The sequence below is a fragment of the Eptatretus burgeri genome, chromosome 1, assembly GCF_056783735.1.
Source record: "Eptatretus burgeri isolate ZD-2024b chromosome 1, Ebu_testis_v1, whole genome shotgun sequence".
NCBI classification, from domain to species: Eukaryota; Metazoa; Chordata; class Myxini; order Myxiniformes; family Myxinidae; genus Eptatretus; species Eptatretus burgeri.
Window position 1 is genome coordinate 96,793,317 of NC_140961.1, and position 16,644 is coordinate 96,809,960.

The following is a 16,644-nucleotide window of genomic DNA, read 5'->3' on the forward strand; positions in this document are numbered from 1 at the left end:
ACCATTGGTGAGCGGGGCTATCAGGGTTTTTAAGCAGTTTGGCTTCTTAAGTTTGTGCTATCTTTTTACACATTCTTTTATTTTCCCTGCAATAAGCCTTTGTTTTATTAATACTGTTTTAATTTGGAGCCTCTATTGTACTTTCAGTTACTTAATGTAAAAATGCGACACTAAATTATATTTGTTTGCAAAAAAAAACCCCGGCCCTTTCCTTTTTCCCACCAGACACAACTTGGCCAGTGAGTACCTCTCAGGTTCCAGGTGTGCAAACAGTGTGTGGACCTTCCCATACCTCTTCCGGGCAAGATAAGTGCAGGGTTGACAATGTATCACCCTTAAAAGAGTGTTCAATAACATTACCTGCACAAGAAGCTTCACCGGAACACCAGCCACATGACAGCTGGCGCTCGGTTCTTCGGGTACGAAACTGGTCGACATGTTTGCACTTTGGATCACATGAGGGTGATCAAGGAAGGGAAAAAGGGTTGGAAGCAGTGAATCGGTGTGTACCTGAAAGGGTCATGAGGAAGGACAAAATGGGGCCCGAGGCTCAGAGGGATTAAAGTAAAAGGGCATTTAATGAGATTAATGTGACAGAAATGATGAGGGGGGGAGAGGGAAATCTCTACACAACCTCACCGGTATCCCGGAGGCAAAGCTTGCAGGATTCAAAGTCTTGCCTATATCCCAAGCAATCATAACGGAACGGCACTATCCTTTCGTTTTCTTCATCACTGTTGGCGTCGGAGATTGGTTGCTTAACATAGGCTTATTGGCCGCGTGATGTTTCGACCTTTGTTGTACCCCACACCATAGGGTATTCCATTGATCGTACTGGATATGACAGTTGTACACATTTAAAACTAGAATGGCACTCAGTAGAGTACATACCTCCGCCAGGCTGAACAGTTTACGTTTTGTATCCCACTGATTGGACAGATCTGGATCCGGACCTGAACCAAAATCGAATCGGCTTATTGCTGTCACCTAACCAACTCGTCCACCTGTCCACAACATTTTGAGATATCGTGCGATAATATCGTTTTTGTCCCTATTTCTCAATTGTGAAGAATCACTTTTAAAAATTGTCGTATGCAGCTCTAAATCTTCACCAAAATCTAATCCATTTGTCCTGGTCACACACCAAATCTGTCCAGCAAGTTTTGTCACAATCTGTCCACAACGTTTTGAAATATCATGCCATACAGTGCCTACAGAAAGTGTACACCCCCTTTCAACATTTTCACCTTTTGTGAACTTTCAAAATTTTCACCTTTTGTTGCCTTATTGCCTGAAATTAAATTGCATTAAATCGGACTTTTTCCACCTTTATTTACACATTGTAACCCACAACTTCCAAGTGAAAAACAAATTCTATAAATTCCGGGAAATTTATTTAAAATACAAAACTAGAATATCTTGGTTGAACAAGTGTTCACCACCACCCCCCCCCCCCCCCCACCGAGATAATACTTGGGAGAAGTACCTTTGACAGCAATTACAGCTGTGAGTCCGTTGTGATAGGTCTCCACCGACTTTGCACACCTTGATTGAGCAATATTTGCCTATTCTTCTCTACAAAACTGTTCAAGCTCAGTTAAGTTGCGTGGGGAGCGATGATGGACAGCAATCTTCAATACATGCCACAGATTTTTAGGTCGGGGCTCTGACGAGGCCACTCGATAACATTTATCTTCTTTTTTCCTTAGCCAATCCAGTGTAGCTTTGGTTGTGTGCTTTGGGTCGTTGTCATGCTGAAAGGTGAACTTCCATCCTAATTTCAGCTTTCTTTCAGAGGGCAGCAGGTTTTCCTCTAGGATTTTTTTGTATTTTACTCTGTCCATTTTCCCTTCTATCCTGACAAGTACCCCAGTCCCTGCTGATGAGAAACATCCCCATTACATGATGCTGCCACCACCAAGCTTTACAGTAGGGATGGTGTTCTTCGGATGATGTGCTGTGTTGGGTTTGCGCAAACGCAACATTTTGCATTTAGGCCAAAAAGTTCCATCTTGATTTTGTCAGACCACGAAATGTTTTGCCACGTGGATTCAGAATCTCCGGAGTGGTTTTTTGCATGCCTCAAACGGGACTCAAGGTGGGCTTTTTGAGTAATGGCTTCCTTCTTTCCACATTATCGTACAGGCGAAACGTGTGGGGTTCTTTGTATATTGTTGTCACGTGCACAGTGACCAGTCTTTTCCATAAAGGCATGTAGCTCTTTGAAAGTTCTTAGTGGCCTCTCCGATCAGTCTCCTTGTTTTGTCATCCAGTTTGGAGGGACAGCCTGATCTAGGCAGGGTCTTGATGGTACCATACACCTTCCCCTTCTTAATGATTGGTTTGACTGTGCTCCAAGGGATATTCAAAGCCTTTGAAATATTTTTATATCCATCCCCGGATCTGTGTCTTTCCACATCTTTTGAAAGCTTCTTGGTGCTCATTGTTGAGTCTTTGCTGTGAAATACACTACCCAGCAGAGGAAACCTACATGAACAGCTGATTTTATTCTGAAATAATAGTCTAGAAGCCAAAATCTGTAGCTAGCCTAGAAAATAGGTTCGCTGCTGATTTCATGTTAGAATGGTGCAACTGGTGTTTTTGAAGAGTCTAGGCATGACCAAGTCTAGTTCCACTTGTTGCCAAGTCTGCATCTGAATATTATGGCCGCCATGACAGTAATCAAAATGACCAATGGCCGCCATCAGATTTAGTCCTTTTCTTACTGCAAATTGTACGAGCCAGAAATTTGTCATGATTGTGAAATACTATGTAATCTGACACGAGGAACACTATTTTGTGCTTTATTTTTGTACTGGATCACAACTTTTCACATAATTGACAACTTAAAGACGAAATTGAAAATGCACATACGAGCAACAAATGTGAAAAAGAAAATGTTTAGCACTATTGATGGAGATGGGTTTACAGTCAGTCAAAGGTTATTTCAACAGCTGTCAGATTCTTTCTAACACAAAATTACGTTGCTTTGCAGAAGAGAAAAGTGTTGTGAGAACACCCAAGTACAATTTTCAGAGCTATTGATCGGCTTGTACACTGAACAGTTTCCTACAAAGGGCTTTGCATCCACATGCTTTCGTGCAAGGCAGTCCATTCCGTGTACATTTGCACCGTCGAGTTGAGCATGACCCACGGCATTTGCATGTCGTCAGTTCTACACAGTAAGCAGTAATAGGCTGTGCAGTCATGAGTCGCGGCTGAAATGTCTCGTTGCCATCTTTGACGACCTGTTCCCACCCACAGTTCTCAGGTGTAGGTAGATGTGGTTCAGATTCCAAGGCTCTTCTCCACACAAAAGTCTGGTAGTGCACTCGCTTGATGTGTAGAATCAGAGCATCGCGAGTTGGAGGCAGATTCTCAATAGCTTTGGTCAGACTGAGAAACAGATCACATCTTACTCGCTGAATTGAGTTATCTTGGCCATGAGGGTCATAAAGCCTGCAGACAAATGACTCAGCATCTGCAATCACACTCTCATCAGGAATTGATGACAGTGTACTTCTCCCCAATCTTCTTTGTCATTGCCTGGCATTTCTGTAGAACCGTCCACAGCGTGTCAAAGTCATGTGCTGGGGCATTCAGAATCGGCATTGGCCCGATGACTGTCACTGGTGGCTCAACTGTGGACATCTTCTGGTTAAAGCCACTCCAGCCTGGAACGGCCTGATTATTTTGTTGATGCAATCTGGCCAAGATCCAGGCAAGCTCCTGAGTGTTGGCTGCTTTGATTTTCTGTTCAACGGGTGAGTACCATGTATGCTGCAGTGGTTCAGAGAAAACAGGTTCTGGCTTCAAGTTGGTCATATTGGCCTCTTGGACGCTTGTCATTTCAGGAGGGGCACTGAGAACTTTGGAGCGGCCAGGTTTAATCTGAATGCCCATCACTGGCTCTTGTTCTCCCTTGCGTCTGAGGGCCACACACTGACTTGCATGAAAAGTGCCAGACCCAGTCAGCGTCTCCTCAATTATGTCAATGTTGTCATTAGAATATCTCAAATATCCTGTGGTAGTTGGGATGTTGAGAAAGTTCCTTGGGATCCTGACATTTCCATTATCTCGGAAGCATTGTATAACATCATTGGCAATTGCTGTGTCAATGCGCCTCACTGTATCGTACCCAACTGTGTGTGCAGCTGCATGAAAAAGATTGACAAGCTCTTTTGAGCGTGTAGCCTGGTGAAGAGCAAGGCCAAGGCCCAGGTGTTTGGGGGTCAGTTTTTTGCCTCCTGAAGCCACATGAATAATGTCTTGGCAGATGCTCAGAACTTTGTTCTTGGTATCTGTCTCATCCGCTTCTTCATTGTCCATCTTGTCAGTGCTGTCACCACCACAAAGAAGATTTACAAGCATGTACAGGGTTTCAGGTACAATTCGCTCTGCATTTTCTGTGTTCAGTCCACCGATAATACTATGCCCTGGAGAGTGTTTTACGTCACTGTAAATCTTTATGCCCACTCTGAAGATCCAGCTAAGGATTTCGTTCTCATGATGAGGCAGACTGCACTGAGCCAATTCATCTTCTTCAGAACTTTCACCTTCTTCAGATAAATCATTCACGGCGGTTCTCATGGCAAACTTTGTCACAGTTGAGGACGCAACTATGAGGGGTTTTGTGACATCCAATGGCTGCATGAATGTCACCTTGTCACTACCAAAGTGAACCTCCACTTTCTGCTTGAAATTGTAGCTTTTGTAGGCTCCAGCCTCAATTCCAAAATCATTCAATAACAGCATGCTGTAGTGTTCCCAGATGTTTTTCAGGGTAAACACATGTCCCTTCTGCAGCTCTTTCTCAAGCTGGTTCATCACATTTCTGAAACAGATGCTTTCAGGAGACTGGTTTTTCTCTCCACTCTCCTTTTTATACTTTCTGCGAAAAGAAACATAACACTTGAGGTGATATTTACCTTCAGCTGCCATCAAGTCTGAAACACCTGCAAACCTGTGAGGCATGGTGGGGTCAAATTGGGCCAAACTAAGCATCCTGGATGATGTGTGATCAAATTCAACATTTGTCAGGACACCAGCTTTTCCAGGAATGTCAGTCTGGCAGAAAGCGCATTTTGACCAATCCATAGCGCTGTGCGCGGATCTTAGTGACTTTGGGACATGGTATTTCTCTGAGGAACCTGATGTTGTGGGTATCTCTTCTGCGTAAGTCACAGATTGTGGCTGAATCCTTGACTTCAGTCTGTCTATTTTTGTGCGTGAGTAAAGTCACTATAGCAGAATTTGTGCCATTGAATCTTTTCGACGTGCTCCGGTACAGAATATTTTCTGATTCTTGAGAATGAGTCAACATATTTAGCGTCATTATATTTCTCTCTTTCTTTGCAACATTCAGCTACAGTTTTCACACCAACGATTGTAGTCTTTCGAAGTGGCGTTGACTTGCTAGTTTTTGAACTATCCTGGCAAATAAAGCATTTATTCCAGTCTACATGCTCTTCTTCTTCTCGATCCCTTGAACCCCCTGTGAGAAATCTTGCGGCTTTCATTTTTCAGTTAGTCCTGGGTAACAGAAAAACACACAGTTATGTAGTTTAGGTTCATTTTATAGCAAAGTTGTAAAATTCATTGATTGTGGTTTGTATAATCAGACATTCTAATTCGAGCGTGAACATTTCTTTAAAAATAATATAGTGAAAAACAAGTCATATTATTTTTAGAAAATGGATGGAGCAATGTTTTTTTCTATACTCCCATCAGCTCAGGCATGCTCAAAAACATGGAAATCGAACCTAATTTTGTAATTTCATGTCAATTTGCGGCTGAAATATGACGAAAAGTGTATTTAATGGCGACCATTTTGTAAACTGTCATGGCGGCCATACTATCCATATCCAGAGTTGGCAACAAGTTGATTCACGTTTCTGTGTGTCTGGACAGTCAATTTACACCTGTTGCACTATTCTAACACGGAATCAGCAGGGTCGTACACTATTCTGCATTGGGCCTCCTGACTATAATCAGAATCACCACAATTTAACACAGGTGCTTGCCAATTAACTTGGTGTGTGATTTTGAAGGTGATTGGTTACACCTGAGCTAATTTACAATTGCTATTATAAGGGGGGTGGACATTTATCCAAGCAAAATATTCTAGTTTTGTATTTTTAATTAATTTTGTTTTTCACTTGGATGTTGTGGGTTATGATGTGTAGATAAAGGTGGAAAAAGTCTGATTTAATGAAATTTAATTCCAAGTTAGAAGGCAACAAAAGGTGAAAAATTTGAAAGGGGCTGTAGACGTTCTATAGGCACTGTATATCATTTTGGCCGTATCGCTCAACAGTGAAGAATCACTTAAGAAAAAAATTATTGGATCCGGAATCGGATTTTCATCAAAGTCAAATCGATTCATCCCTGTCACATACCCAGCCTGTCTACCAAGTTTCGTCTGAATCCATCCATAACTTTTCGATATCCTGCTCACAAACAGACGGGTGAAAACGACCTACGTCCACCTTCAATGATGGAGGTGATAACCTTTGGAAAATGACCACACTTTCATCATGGGGGAACAACAATCTTGACATGTATTTATAAAATATTTCACTGGCCTCCATTGGCTTTGCGTGCTATGGATGAGAAAGCGCTGTTATAGCCGTGGTTTGTTTTTTCCTTTCCATGGACATGCATGCATGTCATTATTAAGAAGTGTGCTAGAAAAAAGTTTGTCCCTTTATTGACTTCTAAACATCCTCATTATCTTCCTGTTGCAAGTCAAAAAGTGTTGTTGTTGTCTGCTTGGTAAAATATTTTCTAGTTTCACTTAAAGTAACATTTTACTCTCGATTACAAAGCCATTTGTACTACTTCACACTGAAATTGTTCTTGCTTTAACTGAAGGCCATTTGCCCTTGCTTTTTTGTTGTTTTTATGAAACATAGTGAGTCATCATATCAGCACCAAGCATGTTTCCATCAGCTGTTGCATGTCTATCATCTGATTGTTTTGACATTACATCAAAACAAAACCAGCTGGATGATGTCATTTCAAACATCGATGTGTCTAATAAACCAGTTCAGTCGATGTGTACCATTTTAAACTTGCGGATTTCACTAAATTCAACCACCAGATTGTGTTAAATCAAAGGCAAAACACACTTGAAGAGGGAAAGAAGGCTTAATGTTATTGTGTTGAACGTTTTTCTAAAATTCTCACGAAGGAGTTGTTTGATTGGATTGATTTGATGATTACAGGTGTGGGAAGTTATCAGTTATTGATAACATGATCAAGAATAAATTTAAAGATGGTGAAAGCTTCCATTAGATGTGTTGGGTACGAATGGAAACCACTTATTTGCCTACTGAAATGTTTTGCTCAAGTTTGACCTTAGTAATGTGGCAAATAAAGCTCCCGTGGGCATTTCCACCAATGGAATGTGTGCCATCTTAGTTAGTGTGGGTTTAGAACAAAACATGGCAAAAGAACTCTATTTTGGGCAAACATTGATTTGGAAACACTTGACAGTTGGTTTGATTATTATGAATGTTTTCCATTAGGAATATCAAAGGGAAACCAAATGGGAAAACGACATTAAATGAACCTGCGTTCACTCTCATTTGATTTGATGCTCTCGTGAGGTTTAATAACTTTATATTTAACTGGTGGTAGGTTGTTTATACTAAACTTTGATCTTTGGAGAATGACTTATTTTTTGATTCACAATAACGGCATTAAAAGTACTTCCTGGCATCTTGGACATGTATAACTTCTTGTCGTCAGCAAGTGTTTACAAATGTCTTGTTTTTGGTATTTTTTGTTTATTTCATGTTTTGTCTTGTCTTGTCTTGTACACAGACATGGGATTTGAGGAAACTTGACACATTCAGTTGATGGGTATGAACTAGTTATGTGAAATCATTTATACAAATGTTTAGGGTCATGAAGTTTCGAAATGACAAAGGGCAGAAGGCTTACAAACTACCTAAGCGTATTGGTGGAGGAGGGAAATGGAGGTACACAAGGCATGAATGAGTAACAATGGCTGAGAGAGCAACAGATTGGCAAAATTCAGTGTGTAGAAAAGATATATCATGGATGAGGTAATGATGGGCTCAGTGGTTGATAGAAGTTAAGGAGGTGAAAACAACAGACACAGTGAGACAATTCCACAATCTGGAGAATAAGGCAACAAATGGATGCAGGTGGGCAAGCAGCATAGGGTTAGCAGGTGAGGGTTTCTTGAGGAACATTTGTGACCTGGGGTGGCTTGGAGAGGGCAGAGATAGAAGGGAGGAAGAGCAAGGCCAAAGATAAGTTTGTAATAAAATTTTTTAAATGGAGTGCCCACCAAATTGCCGCTATTGGAAGAGTGACAGTCCCTTGGTATGTCCAGTCTTGAGATTCCAATGGTGTCGAAGGCCTTGTTTTTGAATGCCTCAAGAGGATCACCGTGGGAAGCAGGACCACCAGCCAAAAGTGGAGAGCCATACTTCATGGAGCTCTTTATGAAAGCCTTGTACCTTCTGTATCCATCTTGTCCACCATTATGAGCTCCTCCGTGTGGCTAAGAAATGACTGAGCTCTTCAGAACAGTGACTAGCCTTTGATGCAAACATGGTCATATGATCTGCCTATGAAAACGTTTGCCAAATAGTGAGGCAAGAAGTTCCAGGGACCATCTCTTCCAGCTGCTGTCCAGAGAAGTGGATCGGGTAGTTTGATTGCCATTCATTATAAAGAAAGTGAGAGCATATGACTTACTGGCATTGAACATTTTGTTCCAAGTAGCTGACCAGCAGCTTATCTTGTCCAGATCTGACATAAGGAACTCTGTAGTGGCCGGCTTTTCATAAGTGATGCATCATTCAACACAGGGTAGATTCATCGGCAAAATGCAAAAGTTTGTTTTCAAGAGAATCAATAACATTCTTCCGTTCCGTCGAATTCTTGAAGATCAATAACAACCTAGATCATAAGATGTTGCCTTGTTGAACTCAAGCATGCCATCAAGGGGCACCTGCTGTTTGTACTCACTGAGGAAATAGGGCAACCACTTCCTTTTTTTTTTGCAGTCTCAGCTGATGGCAGAGTGAGACCACTGAACGGATCATGATGCAACAGGACAAAAGGAACAGTACAGATAGAAAGGGGGGACACTAACAGCTAGCTGAGTTGAAGGACAAAAGAGAGGGAGATTTGGACAAAACATTTGGTGTGGGGAGGAATGAGGGGTAGGGGAGGATGCATGAGGTGGACAAGGTGGATACAAACGAAATTCTCAGAAAGGAAAAACTGGAAATTTGGAATGAGGGCAGCTTTGAGTGGGGAAGGGGGATTAACGGAGATAAAAAAAGATCATGGTTTTGGATGGGGGATGATCCGAGATAGTAGTGAACAGCTGTCTTGAAGACCTGGAGGGAATAACGTGATTGAAGAGAATGTGGAAGTTTGTTCCACAAGTGGGAGAAAAAAAGGAATTAATGAGTGGAGGTGAGAAGTGATCGTGGAATTTGTGAGTTTCCCCAGAAGGGGATTGCTGGTGAACCATGTGCACCCTTCAGGAACCTTGGGGGGGGGGAAAGAATGGAAAGAGCAGAGGGTCCAAGACCAGAAAGGAGGTGGTAGAAGACAGAGACCACTGACCTGTCTGTGATGGGAAAGTGAAAGGCCCTTAGCTTCATTTTACAGGAGATTCCAATAATCCTGAAGGCCTTGGTTTCCACGGCGTCAAGCTGGGCAAGATGTACGGCAGGGGAGCCAGTCCAGAGGGGAGAACCATACTCCATAAAGCTGTGGATGAAGGTATTGTAGGTGGATAGGAGTTAAGGTGTGCCAAGAAAGGACTTTATACAACGGAAGATGATGACTGGTTTTGGAGGCCAACTTTGAAATGTGGTTTACCCAAGAATGATCATAGCTGACAGTGAGACTCAGGAGTTTGAATGACTGAACTTTCTCAAAAGGATTGTTAAGAAAGTAAATTGGGTTGGGGGTGGGTTGGCAAACAGAAGAGTGTGAGATTTGTCAGGATGGCAAAACATATTCCAAGTGTTTGGCCAACTTGTGATATTGTCAAGGTCTGAAGATTGGGAAGAGGATGCTGCTTGTCTATCTGAAGGATGAGGGATGTCACTGCACATGGTGGAGTAATCAGAAAATCAATAAAGGGGATTCTCCAGAGAATCAGTGAGATCATTGATGATTATTAGGAATAAGATGGGACATAGATCACTGCTTTGGGGAACTCCAGCCTTGACAGAGAGAGAGGAGATGAAAGGATTCTGTTGAGAGGGACACCTTGACCATGAGAGTGGAGGAAGTCAGAAAGCCATGTGTGGAGTTGGCCTTAGATGCCATTGGCTGAGAGTTTGGAGAGTAAGACAGGATGCCAGACTGTATCGAAAGCATGAGATATGTCCAGAGGGACGGCCCTGATCTCATGTCTGACATTGAGAGCCTCATCCATTGTTGGGAGAGTAGAAACAGCATGTCAAAGGTAGAGTGACCTGGTCTGAATTCAAATTGGTGATCTGAGATTAGGCTGTTGGTGAAAAGGAAATCTTTTATAATTGTGATGAATTCCATGACCTTGCTGATGATTAGAAGTAAGCTGATAGGTCTGTAGTTAAGGGGATCGGTGTTTGCACCACTTTATGTAATGCAGTGATGTTGACTGATTTAGAAGCAGATAAATTATAAGGTCAAAAAACAGTAGAAAGAGGATGTGCAAGAGCAGCAGAGCAGGTTTTTTTGGATGAGTGAGCTGATGCTCTCCAGTTCAGTAGGTCAGAGTCGAAGGTTGAAAGAATTTTCTCAACCTTCTCTGGTGCAAAAGACACAAAATCCCAGAGCAGTTTGGGTGTGACTGGGCGGGCTGGGTACAGAGAGTCAGGGACACGATTTGGAAGCAAACACAGAATTGAGGCATCCGGCCTTCTCACGAGAAAAAAAATTGATGACGTCATTGGTCATGTGGTTTGGTAGCCTTTTTTTTTTAACACAAACACCTTCAAAAAAATCTTCTCCAAAATTGCTGAACAGATTGAGGCAAAACTTTACAGGTATGATTGCCTATCCATGAGTAACAAAAATTTCTCCACTTATGACCTCATCAGTCACATGGTTTGACAGCTATGATCTTTTGAAGAATAAACATTTCAAAATCTTCTTTTCCAAAATGGCTTCACAGATCGAAGGGAAACTTCACCCACATGTGTCCCCAAGCCTTGCGCATACCAGGGTATTCACAAATATAATTAATGTCACATGGTCTGGCAGCCATATTGGATTGAATGAAAATCTTAAAAAATATATTTCTCTTGAGCCACTTCATCCATCGATGTGAACCGTCACAATGATGATCTAGTAGCCATGGGGAGTATATGTTTTAAATTTTGACCTGATTGGACGCATGGTCTGGCAGCCATAATTATTTAATATTTTGAATCTGAGTTCGGGGATTAAAATCAGATTTCGTACAGGTATGTTTAATCCCCCTTATAAAACACAATGTGTGTTTGTGTATTTGTTTGTCTGATGTCTGTCCCCCTTCAAAAGGATTACTTAAGAAGGGTTTTAAAGGCCAATATTTTCACACGACTGTGTGTTCACTATGGTCTATTTTTTCAGGATAAAAAATCTCGAAAAACATTTTAATTTAAAGAGTTATTATGTCTTCTTTTGGAAATGTAGACGGTGACTTGCAACCGGGCCTCAATGGTGGTGTACAAAAGCATTAAAAAAAAACAATAAATACAAGGCGCAGGGAGGTGAAATTCACTGCACGTGATGTGTTACGAATACAGAGTAAAACGAGTGTTCATTTACACATTTGTGATATCTAATAAATAAAGAAGATATAAGCACACCTGACGTGAGGCCGAGGCTTCAGGCTTTGGCACGCTCATGAGGCTCCACCCTCAAAATGAAAGGTTCTAGAAGGTAAAGAAAATAGGGTTACATTTGTACATGTAGTGTTTTAAAATAACACTTTTTCTTGCAACAAAACATCAAATCTTGCAGTCTGAATATTTCAAATAAACCAATTCCAACCCATCATCTTTGATGAGCTTTTATACGAGTGATGTATTAATGTTGGCGGAAGCAAATCTGGTGACGTGGCGATATTGAAGAGTGCCCTTATAATTTTAACATGTAGTGGAGTATGTTTTGAAAACTATGAGTTTGATTCAATTTCCTCAATGATAGAGATATAGGCAACAACGACTATGATACATCAAACCTGTGCTCGCACCCAGCATGATACGACTTCCATGGGCAAAATAATTTGGTGGTAAATAGTATTTTATCTAAACTGGTCAAAACAATGTGGTACTGCTGCATCTGTTTTCCAGAATGCAACTGAAATATTGATGGTTCGGTATTTAGATTGTTTCCTCAAATTTAAATAGGCCCCTGGGCCAGTCAACCACTTTTGGTGGTCTGATCTTCCTCATGATATTGTCATTGTAATAATAGATATGGTCCTCAATAGCTGGCCATTTCCCATGGCGTCCACAATTGTGCATCACATTACATCGTGATTCATTCGCCTCAGCAGCAGTTAGTTCACCTGGGAATGATGAACCACAACCAAATATCCAACAGATATAAATATTGGGACCAGAACTTCATAACGATTCATCATTCTCTGCAGAATCGTCCAAGTAACCCTCGATGCTTGGCATCTGTTTGAGGGCATTGGTGTCATCAGATGTTTCCTTTATAAGAAGGCGATGTTCGCCTATTTGCTTCACAAAATTAACCTTATGAACTGGAATTGTTCCTTTCTAATGAGCTTGTGTGGACTCTTCATTTTGGTGAATGGTCTCTGACACCACGTACGCTTGGATTTCTGGCTGCAGTTATCTCAAATAAGGCCTTTTTTGTATCTATAGTCGAGGCTCGTGGAAAAGCTAGTACGAGTAAACTGAATGGATTAGCATGGAACAGAACAAAATGAGTAACAGAGAGAGGGGAGGGGGGACACCAACAGCAGTACAGTACCGATTTACAGTACCCCCGTAAGCCATCCACCACACCTTTCCCTTGCCAAGTGGAAAATAAATGCCTCCTCATTTGAACATCAAACTCACCTTCCCTGGAGGACAGTTGTCGGTATACAGGTGCATAAATTAGTCAGTAAGTATCCATAAATACTCACCCTTGTGGTCATGTCAAAATGTCATGTTAAATGATATCAAGGACAAGTTGGCAAAGGAGCACCTTGGTAAACGTTCGCAGGATCACCTTGCGTGTTTTCAGACATACCTGTTTTCAGACAGACAGACATTGCGTGTTTTCAGTAATTAGGATAATATAATGCCAATTCCTCGAGGTGGAATAAAAACAACACATGGATAATATTGTGAGACGAATACACTTTCATTCTAAAGTATTTCTCGCTTATTCTTTAAATAAAATGAGAATTTTTTTTTTAATGAAATAGAAAATTGGTGTCGGATGTACACGATCATTGATCATCGTAATCACGTTTCCTCAATGAAGTCATGAAATTATGCATTGAAACATTCAAATCAATCTTATGTATTTCTAAACATAAAAAGTGAAAATATCTGATATTGTTACTTAGCAATGGATATCTAATTCCAGGTGCATGTTTGAGCATTATTTTCAACAAATCTGACTCATGTAAATACTTTACCAGAAGATGATGACACGTGCATTTTCAGTTCCTATGAAAAAGTCCATGATTTGGTTTACCTTCTTGAACAATTGCCCTGGAAGCAAATGTGTATTGCACTGGGATTCAACTTTGAATTCAGCCAGCAACTTGTGTCATTACTGAGTCTGTGCTGATGATTCAGTGCCCCTGCTCATTCAGGCAGGAATTTGGAATTTTTAGGGTGCTGTTAACAACTCTCCGAGTTTTTCCGCAACAAGCTCAAATGAGCTAAGATCCTCGTCCTCTTAATGATGACGTCATAAAAACGAATATGACGTCATTGTGATGTATCAGGTTTGCGATAAATTATCTGTGCTAATGCCCGGCTTGATTCCCACAAACAAAATTCAAACAGCTTGCCTAGTTTCGGAGATAATGGAATAGGCGATTTCCATTAGCGGCTATATTATGTCAACTTTTTTGCTAGGATGAATTTCCAAAATTGGAGATGGTTACTGCCTGCGCGTGGGCTTTCTGCATACACATGGCAAGTTTCACGAAGATCCGATGAAAACTCTGGGTTGTGAAACAATAAATGTCAAAAAATAGGAATGACGTCATAAAAATTCATATGACGTCATAGTGATGCATCATATGTGCGGTAATTCATCTCTGCTAATGCACTGTTCGATTCCCGCAAACGGAATTTTAAAAAGCTTGCCTAGTTTCGGAGATAATTTTTTAGGCGATTTCCATTAGCGGAGATATTTTGACGTCATAACTTTTTTTTCTCGGAGGAATTTTCAAAATCGGAGATGGTTCTTGTCTGCGCAGGGTATTTTTACATAGATATGCCAAGTTTCAGGAAGTTTCGATGAAAACTGTAGGCTGTGAAACAACAAAGTCCACAAGAAGATGATGAAGAACAACAACGTGAGTAAGACTTAGAGATCCTCCACGAGGATCTAAAAACGTTGTGGGATCAATGACATCCACCAACTAATGCCAGCAGACAAGACACCTAGCTTATCATCCTTCCAAGATCCCAAAAACCACTATGCATGCACGGGCATGCAAAACACCAGGATGGCAGTTTATAGCTGGGTCGATATTCAAACCCAGACGAGACAGCATGAAAGAGAGTGTGTATTTATCTCGGCTCCACTGCCAACCCAATTAGATGTGGAAAAAATGCATGTTCTGAAAAGCTCGTCTTTTTTTTTCACTCTCCTAAAAATTTCGAGTGGAACTTGGTGGAGGTTTTCATTTGCTATGGACGCTTGGCTGGGGGAGGGAAGGAAATGACTCATGTTTTAGAGGTGAGCGTTCTGCGAGGAACATCTGATATAATGCAACTGCAAAAGAATGGAAATGCATCTGCTCTGTAGACATGAACCCACAGGCATCATATTTGGTCTTGCCATCTTGGAAGTGAAACAGAAGAAGTATTTGGGCTGCAATTGATTCAGATGTTCTTGTGATTGTAATGTATCCCTCAAGTTGATGTAATCAGATGATGAGAACGATGTTCAAGGTGTTGGACTCTACAGTACTGTATCATAAAAAGACTGATGAGAGACTGTTTCCCTGCCCGGAAAAGCAAAACGTATTCAAGAATACTGTGGATAACCGTATCTAATGGACAGCTGCACAGTACTTAGGGAGAACTTGATATGACAGAGAAGAGTATATATTCAGTACCTGGGTATGAATGTCAGTCTGGAAATACTGTATATTCATATTAGTAGGTTATGGTATAGATCGACACCTGAAAGTTTGAAGGACTTGGCCTCTGCCAAAAGTTTGCTACAGTCAGAGACAGAAGGGTTGGGTGAGGTGAACATTGGAGAGGGACAAGGTAACACTATGACTTTCCTGGGCTCAAGGTGATGTTCCAGATTTTTCAAAATCGTTCAACCTTTATGTCATTGAGCCACCAAGATAGAATATATTACTAAACAGTTTGCTCTAATAAACGTCTTGGTTAATGTTATAATATTGAATTTCTTGATTTGTACAAAGGTGTCTTAAACATTTCAAATTAAGTTCTTATAAAAACATCTTGGATGTTAAAAATTGCTCTTTCAATATGAATCGAGCATCCTTCTCTCGTTGACACTTTAAAAAATACCCCACAAATCTGAATATCAGCACGACCAAAATAACAGCATTTGTTTTGCATCAAATTCAATTCCGGGGGCTTTGGAGTGAGGAGGGTGAGAATGGGTGGAACATCAGGCAGTTTACGTCTGGGTTTCATTTGTCATAGTGTAGTTAAACCCAAGCTGTTTTTGCTGAAATGCTTGTGGAAGATACTGCAAAAAATTCAACATCCTTTGGAGGCATAGTTACGCCAGCTGTCTCTACTCCAACCAAGAATGAATGCAAAATAACACACGATCTCGAACAAAATCTGACCTTTTCACCATCAACAAAAGGAAGAGCAAACCACCATGGTGAGTCGATGTCAAATATGATTCAAATGTTAAATCGAATGTAAAGGGTTGTTGTGCTGTATTTAAATCCCAGAACCTCTCTGAACCACAGGTCGACAACCATAGTTGTGTCTGAAGGATACACATCTTCAAATAGTGAGAGAGAGAGAGAGAGAGAGAGAGAGAGAGAGAGAGAGAGAGAGAGAGAGAGAGAGAGAGAGAGAGAGAGAGAAAGAGAATGAGAGAAAGAGAGGGAGAGAGAGAGAGAGAGAGAGAGAGAGAGAGAGAGAGAGAGAGAGAGAGAGAGAGAGAGAGAGAGAGAGAGACAATGAGAGAGAGAGAGAGAGAGAGAGAATGAGAGAGAGAGAGAGAGAGAGAGAGAGAGAGAGAGAGAGAGAGAAAGAGAGAGAGAGAGAGAGAGAGAGAGAGAGAGAGAGAGAGACAGAGCGAGAGAGAGAGAGAGAGAGAGAGAGAGAGAGAGAGAGAGAGAGAGAGAGAGAGAGAGAGAGAGAGAGACAGAGAGAGAGAGAGAGAGAGAGAGAGAGAGAGAGACAGATTGGATGAGAGTGGGAGAGAGAGAGATGGGATGAGTGTGTGAGAGAGAGAGAGAGA

General features: G+C 41.2%; 1 protein-coding gene across 5 annotated transcripts in view; it reads right to left on the reverse strand.

Moving 5' to 3' along the window:
• Positions 1-327: 327 nt before the first annotated feature.
• Positions 328-16,644, reverse strand: part of LOC147035007 (uncharacterized) — a 35,026-nt gene continuing 18,709 nt past the window's right edge. For 2 of the 5 annotated variants that reach the window (XM_085892286.1, XM_085892281.1), the window contains exons 2-3: positions 11,841-13,242; positions 328-5,532 (exon numbers count right to left, since the gene is read on the reverse strand). In XM_085892286.1, coding sequence (XP_085748412.1) covers positions 3,499-5,097 — 1,599 coding nt within the window. In that variant the 5' untranslated portion in view covers positions 5,098-5,532; positions 11,841-13,242 and the 3' untranslated portion in view covers positions 328-3,498. Of the gene's footprint in view, positions 5,533-11,840; positions 16,190-16,644 lie in introns of those variants that run through there. The other 3 variants (XM_085892303.1, XM_085892292.1, XM_085892274.1) reach the window with 3 other exon arrangements.